General features: G+C 42.2%; 1 protein-coding gene across 4 annotated transcripts in view; it reads left to right on the forward strand.

Annotated features, from left to right (window-relative positions):
- The first annotated feature begins 2,199 nt into the window (after positions 1 to 2,199).
- The window catches only part of LOC121945114 (TGF-beta receptor type-2-like), a 90,495-nt gene continuing 79,357 nt past the window's right edge, over positions 2,200 to 13,337 (forward strand). For 3 of the 4 annotated variants that reach the window (XR_006105943.2, XM_042489139.2, XM_088084919.1), the window contains exons 1-3: positions 2,201 to 2,423; positions 12,735 to 12,879; positions 12,990 to 13,180. Coding sequence is in view for 3 of the 4 variants with exons in the window: in XM_042489139.2 (XP_042345073.2) it covers positions 2,339 to 2,423; positions 12,735 to 12,879; positions 12,990 to 13,180 (421 nt within the window). In the remaining variant the exon portion in view is untranslated. Of the gene's footprint in view, positions 2,424 to 12,734; positions 12,880 to 12,989; positions 13,181 to 13,337 lie in introns of all 4 variants that reach the window. The other variant, XM_088084920.1, reaches the window with a different exon arrangement.

Raw genomic sequence — 13,337 nt, forward strand, 5'->3', positions numbered from 1 at the left:
GGCCCCAGCACTGACCCATCCAGCACCAACCCAGCCATTCCAGGCCCCAGCACTGACCCATCCAGCACCAACCCAGCCATTCCAGGCCCCAGCACTGACCCATCCAGCACCAACCCAGCCATTCCTGGACCCAGCACTGGCCCAGCTGCTCCAGGCCCAGGCACCAACCAAGAAGCTATTCCAGGCCCTAGTAACCCAGCCTCCTCCACCAACATATTTACTCCAGAGGATATTAGGCCTTACCCAAAAGCTGGTCCAAGAAAAAAAGTTACCCAGCAGAAAAAGAAGAGAAAAACTTCTATTCTCACTGACACCTGTGAAGGAGGCACTTGAAGCTGAAAGGCAGGCACAAGGGAAGAAAAGACTGTTCAAAAAGAAAGGCAAGGAAACCAAATCTAAAATGCCAAAGAAGCAAAGCACAGGGAAGAAACTGAGGGCATATACAAAAAGAAAAACTCCAGATGACTCATCGGAAGAAGATGAGTCCCTGTGCCTGGTCTGCATAGAGCCATTTGGAAACAGCCGCCCAGGAGAAACATGGGTGCAGTGCATGATATGCAAAGGATGGGCACATGAAGAATGCACCCCTGGCAATTCAGTCTACATATGCCAAAACTGCAACTCAGATGAGGAGTCTGACTAGTGAGCTCAGGTTTTGTTTGAGGTTTTCTTTTGTCCCAGGACCAGTTTAAGTGACAGTTTCATAATGCATGTTTCATAATATTTCATTTTATTTCATGTTATTTCATAAGATGCATGTGCTCCTGGCAATTCAATCTACATAAGCTATGCCAAAACTGCAACTCAGATGAGGAGTCTGACTAGTGAGATTTTCTTTTGTTCCAGGACCAGTTTAAGTGTCAGTTTCGTAATGCATGTTGCATAATATTTCATGTTATTTCATGTTTCATGTTATTTCATGAGTAATAAAAGTGAATTATTGTCATTTATTCACTTTCAATTAAAAAAAATAACAACAACAATAATTTTGTCCTTATTTTATTGGTTGCAAAATCCAGTGTGACATCTTACCCCACATAGTGTGACAACTTAGCCATTGGTGGGGCAACTTGTCACATGGTGACAATCTCCATTAGATTGCTTATAACTCTGCACTGACACAAGATATGAAAATGACATGAATACAAAATATATACCTGAGACTTTGGTCTTTCATCTGGTACATATTTTTTTTTATATATGATTTGATTCCAAGATATATATATATATATATATATATATATATATATATATATATATATATATATATATATATATATATATGAGTGTAAAAAGTGTGACAATATGCCCCGGTCTCCCCTATCTCATACAGCCCCCCTTCAAAAATCCACAACTGTCTTTTAATGCGATACACAAGACACGCTGCCATCCTCTTTTCACTTTTTTGGTTGAGTGCTGCATTTGTTACCATGGAGCAGGCCTAAACTGGAAAGTGAATGAAGTATCCTTTACTTTTTTCACTTTCTACGCACAGCATGCCTGCTCCATGCTGTGCGTAGAAGCTACAGGCAGGTGCAGCACAAACACGCCATCAGTCTAACTGGTGCACCTGTTATAACTTTCACTTGGCTCAAAGTCACACACATATTTTTGAAATCTTATCCCCTGTTATGTCCTAAACTCTGAGCGTCACTCTTCTGGCGGCGCATGCGCAAAGCGTGGCGCTGTAGCAAAATTACACCATGGTAAATAAGAAAATAAGCAAATAAAAATAAAGAACAACATACATTTGACTTATTTTGTTTTTGTTTCAAACGTCGTTTTTCAATATTGAATATGAATTTTCACTCTTTTTTTGTTTTTTGGATACATAGACCCAATTATGTACCTTTCCAAGTTTGCTTCCCTCATTTTAACACATACTAGGCACCTGTGTGTGTGTCACATGTCTGACTGACGATTAGGAAACACCCTTGCCTTATTGACTATAAACAATCTTAATCTTAAGAATGAAGAATTAAAAATATTATTATTAAGAATAAAATTATGTTCATGTCTATTATTTTTATTGTATTTTGATGCTTTCAAAATTTTGTTCAGACTAGTCGTTTTGAATTAATTTGAGAGAGCGAGAGAGAGAGAGCGGTGGGGGGCGTCTTTCGTTCCTCCTTTGGTTTCCTGTCAGAGCAGTGTGTGTGTGTGTGTGTGTGTGTGTGTGTGTCTGTGTGTGTGTGTGTGTGTGTGTGTGTGTATGGTTCAGTAGTGAGTCTCCAGCTGCTAAGTGGAGTGGAGCGCTTAGCACAGCGGACGTGTCAATCCCAGTCTTCCACCGGACTGTCGTTGACTTTACCATTGATGTGAACGCGAGGACAGAAATATGGAGGGGGAGCGCCGTTCTTTCTCTTTCTTGGGAGCTTTTTTACTGTGTTTACTTATTGTGCTGCTGGAGCTAGTCACTGCCGGTGAGTTACCTATATTCTTTTAACTTTAGCAATGCTCTGTTTTGTTCATCGCTTTGAGCGATATACATCGTTCACTACTCTCAGCGTCTTCCAGCCAAAGTTGGACTACATTAGTTTTAATAAGGCTGGGAAACGTTCCACTGCCAGACAACAGGTGACTCAGACAGCGGCTTACACACTGCTTAGTCGTGCTCCAAGTGCTGGCTAGCCTGCTCTTACATTAGCTGTTTGTTTGGAAGTGTTTTTTTCCCCACATAGAGTATGTTAGAAAGATCTCTTCCTCAATCAGAGAACCTCTCATTAAGCTATACAACTGTCTTTCCTCCATAAAATAGCTTCATCAAAAACATTTGAGGTCTTCATTGTCTCATTTAAACTATTATATAGAATTGAAAAGAATAGAAATCTTTTTTTAAATCTTCAACAAATACAAGTATTTTGCCATTGTAGTTCATCAATGTGAAGTCAATTTTAGATACTGTGTACACTACAAGGTAGAGTAACAGTTTGTAACTGCATCAAAAAAGCATATTGTATAACTAAGTGTCTTATTAAATGTAGAGGGGTATAAAGTACAATTTGTCCCTTTGAAAGGTAGTGGAGTATAAGTTTAAAATGTAAATACTCAAGTGTAAGTATGTCAAAATTGTACTAAAGCACAGCGTTTGAGTAAATGTACTTAATTTATTATATGCAACTGTAGGTAAAGATACTGATGTTTTTATTTGACCCTTTTATGCATTCTCCTGCATCTCCTGTATCTTCTGCCGAAATTCTATTGATATAACAAAATGCACTTTGTCGTCTGCATCATTTATACAAACAGCCATTATCACAAAACATGGTTTGCCTCAGAGGGCTTTAAAAGGGTACGACATCCCTCTGCCCTTAGACCCTCACATCACCCGAGGAAAAACTCCTGAAAAAGAACCCCTGTAATGGGGAAAAAAAAGAAAGAAACCTCAGGAGAGCGGCAGAGGATGATGATGGCAAAAAGGAAAGAGAAAGAGAGAGGGGGAGGGGGAGAGAGGGGGAGAGAGGCATAGCATGTTTTTGCAACATTTTGTTTAGAATGATAATCTTCACAGATGAGCACCACTTTTGTGTGTTTTGAAGCATAAATGAAAGTGCCAGAAGTAAAAAGCTATTGTTAGGCTATGCATGTACAACATCGCGGTCGAATGACTTAAACGTCACAACTCTAAACACTTTAAAACCACGTTAAAGCACGATAGAAAAATATAAACAGATAAATCTACAAGTTAGAATGCGACTCTAAAGCTATAAAGGTGGACAAGTGGGTTTAATGAGTTTTGAGTCTTTGATGAGTCTTTATTTAAGGCATTTTACAGAAATCCCATTCAAAAAACCTAGACTTTAAGACGAGGGAACTGGAAGTGCTAAAAAGGCTTATGGACTTCCGCGTTTTAGGACTCATTACTTCATCACTCAATTGTCCTTCCCTTCTACCCTCTTCTTCTCCCCCACTGTCTACTGTTTGTTCTTGCCCTCCTCCCACAGTGAGGCCTATTTTGAACCTGGAAATCCCACATACCAGAGGTGTGCTCCTTCTGCATTGTATGTGTCACAAATAGACATGTGCACCGACGTGCATACAAACACACACATGCACAAGAAGACATACAAACTTCCACCCTCATGTTGTTCACCAGTACACATCAACACACACTCCCTGTTTACTTGTCCAGAGCACCTCGATCCAGAGGAAGTTGCTTACCACCCTCCCAGTACCCAAGCAGCTTGACATTTTAGTTAACCAAATACCAGGGTTTGACTCTATTGTTTTTATCTTTTTCTTTTTTCGCTTTAAACTTTAAACTTTAACCCTAACCCTAACCCTATAACAATGTGCTCAGGGGGCTGTCACAGGAAGGTTCCGACTTCCTTCCTTTTTCAGGAAAATATTGTCTTTGGGCAGAGATCACTATGTGCTTGTACATCTCCCAATTCTTGAGCTTAGCAAAAATAGTGCTGGACACAAGCTATCCTGAAAAAAAAGAAGGCTGTGTGAAAGGGGGAATGGAAAAATGAGTTCTTTTGGATAGAGGGAGATTGTTTTTAGAGAGTTATTCATTAACTTATAGACATGCATATTAATTAGGAATACAGAGGAATTCAGCAGTTTAAAAGAGAGCACTTCTCTCACTGTGTGAGGTAGTGTCTGGGTACTGTTCAATCCTGCAAAGCCCAGAGTCCGACTGTGTTTACACTGACTTTACTGGGCTTCAGTTGTAGAAGAGGGGAGGAGAGCAGTGAAAGGGTCATTCAGTTTACCCTCACTAAAAAGTCTTCCTTTGATTTTTACCATATTAGACGACTTCCTCTCATGCACGTCCCTCTTAACTGGCTTCACTGATTAGAGGATTAAGATGGAGCTGTAGAGGTGGGAGGATAACTTTCAAGAGCAGAGGGAGAGAGCTAAGCCGCCTGCTGTGGCAGCTATGAAGCCCTGTGCAGCCTCTTGCCATTTGTCTCCCCTCATTTTAGTGACAGGACTAGACCAAAGAGATGGAGGATTCATATTTTCACAGAGATCTTTTCATTGTATTGCTCAAGAGAAGTTTAATCTATTTCAGATGGGGGAGCCTTAGCTTCACTCAAGGAACTGGTGTTTCCTCCTGCTCAGACCATCTTTCAACAGTGAGTTGTTGTGAAAGATGCACAGGTTATAAAAACTGGGATCATTTGCAGAATAGCAACAGATCTCCAAAAACAATGTCTTAATATTTTGATCAAGACTTAAATGCCTAACCACCTGCTTAAAAAAGCTGTGTTTGGCTTCAAAACGCATGGTCCATAATGACACAAGGGGACTAAAACATTTTATCATTTCTGGATAGTGCTCCAGAAAATGATGTTTCGGCAACAACCTCTGATCGGGAAACAGTTCCTGATAACGTTTTTGATGATCTGACATTTTGTACTCCAAGTAAGCAATTGATTCTAGACTATGAACAGGTGCAACAACTAATTCTGCAATATCTTTTAAATCCAAAATCACCTGCCAAGCAGGTTCCTCGTTGGGAACAAGTTCTTCTACAATAAAAGGGAGTAACTGAAGGAGACACCAGTTTTCGTGGGCGTTGCCACCTACTGTGTGATGCTTTTGTAAAGTTTTTGGTAACAAATGAGGCCGGTTAATTTTATCTCCTTCTTTGTAAGGAAAAGAATGGATAAGATTATTGAGGTGATCTAGAGTGAACAACTTTTTAGATATAAGCACACCAATGCACCGTGCTAGTTTGACAGGAACTATGCCCTCAAATATGTCGTAGACAATATCTGGGGGATAACCTGTTGTCACATTAAAGTGAGAAAGGCTGTCAGTTAAAATGCAAGACTTTCTTACCCCAAAACAGCTTATCCCCTTTTCTTGAGCTGTTTTGTCGTGAAGCTGGTGAACTTCCTTGGTTCTGCACTCAAAAACTGTTTTTACTTCCTGCGTCTGGATGTCAGAAAGCTGAGCTGTACAAAAATGACAGAAATATTTTTCTGAAAAACTCTCTACAAATCCAGCTAGCCCATGAGCGCCCAAATTGTCAGCAACTACACACTGTATTGTGCCCTTGATAAAAACTCCAAGATGTGGAATATATAGGCCTTGCTGTTCCAGAATCACTACATCATGCAACAGAGGTTCAAATATCTTTTCATAGCCAAAAGTTTTAACATAATCACTTTTGCATAATAGTAGACTGAGGACAGGGTCGAGCTGCAACCAGGAGGTAAGTTACCTAAAATCCAGTAAACTGCACAAAGTTTGTGTTTCTTGCGCGACGTTCCCAACGGATTGCAAACCTCAAAGTCGTCGATATAAAAACATAGGGAAATCCTTAAATCCTCACCAAAAAAAGGATTTTTTTTGTGATGCTCACCATCCTGAAAACACGAATACTGGTTTACATTTGCAGATGAGGTTGTATGATTATCAACAAGCTTATCAACTATATCTTTACGAGCAAGTAACTGCTGCAGAGACTTTAGTAAGGAAACGTACTGAAATGTTTTGTTGGACCTTGCCTCCAGTATATACTCGACAGGTTCCACAACCTTAAATTTTTCCTTGTAGTATTGTTTGCGTTTGAAGGCAGATGCCAGTGGACCTCCCTTAGCAATAGCTTTTACCAAAGGATTATTAGTAGAAATGGCAACACTGAGTTCATCAATTATCAACTGGTCAACCTGTAGATTATGTTTATTGAAAATGTCAAAAGCTGTACTGTGTGATACAGGCAGCGCTGCTGAGGTCAAAATGAAATGTAACTCCTCAAGCAAGCCATCAACTGCTGAACATGGCAGATGTTTAAAAACCTCTAATTTCAAAAGAACAGTTGCCAATTTTTGTATGATTGTTTCTTGCAAGTTCTCATTTGGTGTGTCAGTTTCAATCAAATTTTGACAATCTAAGTCCAAAGCAGTTTCTCCAAGATCAGCTGGATCATCTTCAGAAGCATGATGGTCATCATTTACAGTACCACCTTTCACTACTTCAACTTTTAAGTCTTTAACTGTGCAATGTGGATGCCTCCTATTCTTGTGTGATTTGTAAGTAGCATATATATTAGTTTGAAACGTACAATTCTGAAACACACAAGTTACTGTTTCATAACGCTTCAGGTGATTGTTGATGTGAGAAAAATAGTCTCTACTAGATGGTATTTCACTTCCAGGGCACACGTAGAAACTCCTTGTTCTGCACTTCTAGTATGTAATACATCAACATGGCATCAACTCAGATGAGTTTTAAGAGCATTCCATGTTTTGAATGAGCATGGGCATTCATAGTATGTGCATGGATATGAGTGTCTCCGACCAAAATGATAATGCTTCAATTTGTAGTGTTTTAGTAACTGGTACCTCGTAGATACAGTCTCAGAGCACTGTTTGCACCTCCACATTCAGAGCCTAAAAAGAAGAGAGACAGTGATTAGTAATCTCTTATGAAACAGACATGGAACATAGTAGATACCAGTTAGATATTATTACATTGTGCTTCTCTTAGTCACCGGACCTATACATTTTTACCAATAGTAATTAATGGACTTAAATTAAGATTTTTTTGCAACTACATTTAAGCCTCTGGCTTTGCATCTATCAGGTGAAACACAAAGCAATCAAACCACAACAAACAAAAACCTCTTTCATGGTTGGCACATAAAACTTACATGTATTTTTATTTTATAATATTATTGCAATTGTGTTTCACTCAAGCGTGAAAACAGATTTTATAAAAATAATCTGTTTACCCTTTTTTTTTTTTTTAAAACATGTTCTTCTCATTTTAACATTTTTGGAACATTTTAACATTTCCATCTTTGCTCACCATCTTATAATTTTAGAGATTTTATCCTTTTTAACATCTTCTTAAACATTCCACATGTTCAGATCCTTAAAAAAAATAATTGAACTGCATCCCTAAATATCTGTTCTTACCATCACATTCTTTTAAAGATTTTTTAAAAATAATTTCAAACATGTTAAACGGGTTATCTGGACTTCAATCGACTAAAACATTTAATCTGATTAATCACAATTTTAGGCTGTGATTAATCATGATTAATCACATTTTTAAACTACTCCTTATTCATGCAAATCATTTTTACTTGACTAAAAGTGATTAAATTACTTTATCATTACTGCATGTAAAAGTGATTATTACTAGATAAAATTAATTTAACAAAGTACTTCAAATATTTGCTTTAATTTTATCATTACTGTGCACTATACAGCTATATTATTGTTGCATACTTACATTTTTTTTTTCTTGCTTTGAACACACCATGAGGACTTTTTGTTTTCCATCGCCTAATTGTCATTTTTCTGAGCCACCAACACATCCATAATGCAACCTTATGGCACCTCGTTTAGCTGCTGATTAGCTTTTATTCTGCGGATTTCAACACAGAATTCAACATCGGATTGCTATTTTTAACTAACGTGATTTTCTGCAATGTTTGGGAATGCTTAAGCACATTGCTTTAAGCAGACAAATCTTTTGAAACTTTTTCACCACCACAGTCTGCACACATCAAACTTTATGTCGTACCCAAGTTTATTCAGATCTATGTTGCACAGTGTGGCTGACACTGTACTTATAACATTGCAAAAATCTTACAGTCTGCAGGAGGCTTAAGATGCAGGAATTTCCTGCAGGGAATTGTCGAGGTGTGCAATAAGATTGCTGGAGAGCCACTAAACAATCTTCCTCACCTTTAAAGGTGAGGTTTTTCAGGGAGGCCCTGTCAATCTTAACCCGATCCGAGCCATCCACTCTGCAGTGAGTTCTCACTGCTTCCATCTGGCCATAAATTTAGTAAGCTTAAATGCAGGGCTTACAGACTGAAAAACTCATTCGCTCCTGTTGTAGGAGGGAGATATAATTTATTAGTCATTTTTATAACAAAGTTTAAAAAAAAAACATTCATTTGTCCTTGATCCTGCCACATCTTTGGAGTTGAAGGATGAGTTGATTAAAAACAGCAGCTACTATGAAGATTCCATCCTGTTGCCTGGGCATGTTGCTGCTGATGGCATCATTACATTCCTGCAGTGCATTTTTTAAATTTGCATCAGAGTCTTGTGTCCTTATGGCTCCCAACAAGGTCCACCCATCCAGTGCAACACCTTGATTCGGGATATCAGAGGTCAACCATGCTGTCATTGGGATTTTAAATGATTTGATTCGAATTGCTCCTTTGGGGAAAAAGATTTCTTTTAATTATTCTTGCACGAGTCTTTTACTTTACTTACGACATGATGGAGACCAAAGCTCTGAAGTTTGCTCTGGTTCTCCTAACTATTTTTTCTCTGCTTACAACTGCGTCCGGAGATCACAGCCGTGCGTCTGTTGTTTACACACGGGATCAGCTGTTGGCCCTCTGTAACTCAGCCGTCATGCCTCACGAGAGACCCGACGTTCCCCGAGAGCTGAGGAGGAGGAGACGGGGGACTCGGGCCGGAGCTGAACGCAGGGCTAAGAAAAGACGCTACAGACCCGTCCTCTCGTCCATCATTATGGGAAAAGTAAGATCTCTCCCAAATAAGATGGATGAGTTGGCGGCTCTGGCCCGGCACCAGCGGGAGTATCGTGAGTGCAGCATCATGCTGTTTACAGAGACCTGGCTAACTCCGCAAACTCCGGACACTCACACAACACTGGACGGCTTTCAACTGGTGCGGGCGGACAGGACCATGGAGAGCGGTAAGAGGAAAGGAGGAGGGCTGGCTGTGTTTGTTAATGATAGATGGTGTAACTCTGGGCACATCACTATTAAAGAGCAACTCTGCTGTAAGGACATTGAGCTGTTAGCCGTTAGCATGAGACCCTATTACCTGCAGAGGGAATTCTCGCACGTAATTACCATAGCGGCGTACATCCCCCCCTCTGCTAATGGCGACGCAGCCTGCGATGTCCTGCACTCTGTCACCTGCAGGCTGCAGACGCAGCACCCACAGGCCCTCCTTCTGATCTCTGGGGACTTCAATCATGCCTCTCCGTCCTCTACTCTGCCTACTTTCACCCAGTATGTCACCTGCCCCACCCGAGACAATAAAATGCTGGACTTATTTTATGCCAACTCCAAGGAGGCATACAACTCATCACCCCCACACACACACCCCCCACCCCGGGAAGATCGGATCACAACCTGGTTCATCTCCTGCCTGTGTACAGACCCCTTGTACACAGACAACCAGCCGTCACCCGCACAGTGAGAAGATGGTCTGAAGAGACTGAAGAGGCTCTGAGAGACTGTTTCGAGACAACTGTGTGGGAGGAACTTTGTGATCCTCATGGGGAGGACACTGACAGTCTCACAAACTGCATAACCCACTAAAACTTTTGTGTGGAGAACACCGTAACCACCAGGACTGTACAATGTTTCTCCAACAACAAACCCTGGATTAATCCTGATATAAAAGCTCTCCTCAAGGAGAAAAAGAGGGCCTTTAAATCAGGAAACAAGGAGGAGCTGAAGGCTGTGCAAAGAGAGCTGAAGTGGAAGATCAGGGAGGGGAAAAACATCTACAGGAGGAAGATGGAGGACCAGCTGCAGAAAAACAACATCAGGGGAGTCTGGGGGGGCCTTAACACCATCTCCGGCCACAAGGAGCCCAACACCCAGGCTGTGGGGGATCAGAAGTGGGTTAATGACCTGAACCTGTTTTTCAACAGGTTTGATAAGCCACCTGCCCATCCCCCGGCCCAGTCATCCCTGCTGCACCCCCCCTCATCTGCGTCCTCAGTAAATTGCTCCACCCCCGTTTCCACTCCTGCCCCCCTCCACACAGTTCTCACCTCTCAGCCACCCCCTGCTGATGCTCCTCCTGTTGAGAGACTGACCACTCCACCCCCACCCCCCAGCACTCAGTCCCCCTGCTTGTCCCTCTCAACAATCCAGGTGAGAAATGAGCTCAGGAAGATCAAGATAAAAAAGGCAGCCGGTCCAGACGGGATCAGCTCCAGGCTCCTCAAGTCCTGTGCAGACCAGCTGTGCGGGATAGTGGTGCATGTCTTCAACATGAGCCTGAAACTTGGGAGAGTGCCTGAGCTGTGGAAAACTTCCTGTGTGGTATCAGTTCAGAAGAAAAGGTCACCACACCTGGAGGACTTCAACAGCTTCAGGCCCGTGGCTCTGACATCGCACCTGATGAAGACCCTGGAGAGGCTGGTGCTTGTCCATCTGCGCCCCCTGGTGAGTTCATCTATGGAACCACTTCAGTTTACGCACCAGCCAGGCATCGGAGTGGATGATGCTGTCATCTTCCTCCAACACAGAGCTCTCGCTCACCTGGAAAAGCCTGGGAGCACTGTGAGGATCATGTTTTTTGATTTCTCCAGTGCTTTCAATACCATTCAGCCTGAGCTTCTGAGGGACAAGCTGGAGGACTCAGGCGTGGACTCCCACGTTTCATCCCGGATCTTGGACTACCTCACGGACCGACCGCAGTAGGTGAGGGCTAAGGACTGTGTTTCCGACATGGTCGTCTGCAGCACGGGGGCCCCGCAGGGAACCGTCTTGGCTCCTTTCCTCTTCACCCTCTACTGCAGACTTCATGTACAACTCCACCAACTGCCACCTGCAAAAGTTCTCTGATGACTCTGCAATTGTCGGTCTCATCATAGATGAGGACGACAGTGAGTACAGAGAACTGACTCAGGACTTTGTGGACTGGTGCCAGCGGAACCGCCTCCACATCAATGAGAAAACCAAAGAGTTGGTGGTGGATTTCCGCAGGTGCAGACGCTCCCCTCTGACACCGGTGAACATCCAGGGAATGGACATTGAGATAGTGGACTCTTACAAGTACCTGGGTGTTCACCTGAACAATAAACTGGACTGGTCAATCAACACAACGTCACTTTACAAAAAGGGTCAGAGCAGACTATACCTGCTGAGGAGACTCAGGTCCTTTGGAGTGTAGGGATCACTCCTGAGGACCTTCTTTTACTCTGTAGTGGCATCAGCCATTTACTATGGAGTGGTCTGCTGGAGCAGCAGCATCACGACTGCTGAGAGGAAGAGACTTGACAAACTTATCAAGAAGGCCAGCTCTGTCCTGGGGTGCCCCTTAGACTCAGTGCAGGTGGTGGGAGAAAGGAGGATGATGGCTAAGCTGTCATCCATGCTGGAGAACGACTCCTACCCCATGCATGACACCCTGACTGCACTGGAAAGCTCCTTCAGTGACAGACTGCTTCACCCCAAGTGTGTGAAGGAGCATTACCGCAGGTCCTTCCTCCCTGCTGCAGTCAGACTGCACAACCAGCACTGCTCCCAGTAGACCACACACAACAATAACTGACTCCACTTGTACAGCTTAATACCACAAGTGCAATTTCACTTTCACCCATGCAACTGTGAACTTCCTTTATTTAACTGTTGAGTTTCTCGGCGTTGTAAATACTGTATATATTGTTTGTTTATGTCGTCCTCTGTGCTTATTTCCTACATCTTCATCCTGCACGTTTTTGTACTTATTTATTAATATAATTTATTTTGCACAGTTATCTTGCTACTTTGCTATCCCTTTGCTGCTGCAATGTTGGAAATTTCCCCACTGTGGGACTAATAAAGGATTATCTTATCTTATCTTACTAACTGAACTTCACTACCCAATTTATAATATATAAAGTCCAAAATGGAATCAGTGCATAGGCCTTGGTATTATGGAGGAAATCAAATACCTAAACAGATCTGTCATTAAATATCACAGTATTTTCAGTGTAATTACAGTACTTGCCTGAAAGATGATGCCAACCTGATGGAAACTTTTGTGTGTCTCCTGTAGGTATGCCTCCTTCTTACCCCATGAGTCAACTTTGTAAGTTCTGTGATCTGGAGCTTTCCTCTTGTAGTGGTACAGGGACCTGCATGTCTAACTGCTCCATTACCTCTATCTGTATGGACAGCAACGAGGTCTGTGTCTCTATTTGGTAGGTACCAGAGAGCAAAAAACAGCCTTATCTCTCAGATGAGATTTATTAGATAGCTAAATAGATGTTACAGTTGTAATCAATGCATCACTGCGCTGTCTGTCTATCAGGAGGAAGAATGAGTCAGGCTTCACCATTGAAACTTTGTGTCATGACCCATCCAAGCTGCTCTATGGTGTTGTGCTGGATGACTACAACAGCTCCACCTGTGTGATGAAGGAAAAGAACACAACAAATGGGATGGCTCACTTCTGCTCCTGTACTGATGAGGAGTGTAACGACCAACTGTTTTTCTTCCCCAGTGAGTACATGGAACTACCAACTGCAAGACTAAGGCCCGTTTCACACAGCGTGCGTCAGGAGTGCAAGACGTCAGCCTCGCCGAGCAAGCAACATGTTTCATGCTTGTGGTGTTCACACATGCAGCGTTGTTGCAACGTCGCTGTTGCGTCACAGCC

The sequence above is a fragment of the Plectropomus leopardus genome, chromosome 11 (genome assembly GCF_026936395.1).
Source record: "Plectropomus leopardus strain MGB_pleo_1.0 chromosome 11, ASM2693639v1, whole genome shotgun sequence".
In the NCBI taxonomy this organism is placed as follows: Eukaryota; Metazoa; Chordata; class Actinopteri; order Perciformes; family Serranidae; genus Plectropomus; species Plectropomus leopardus.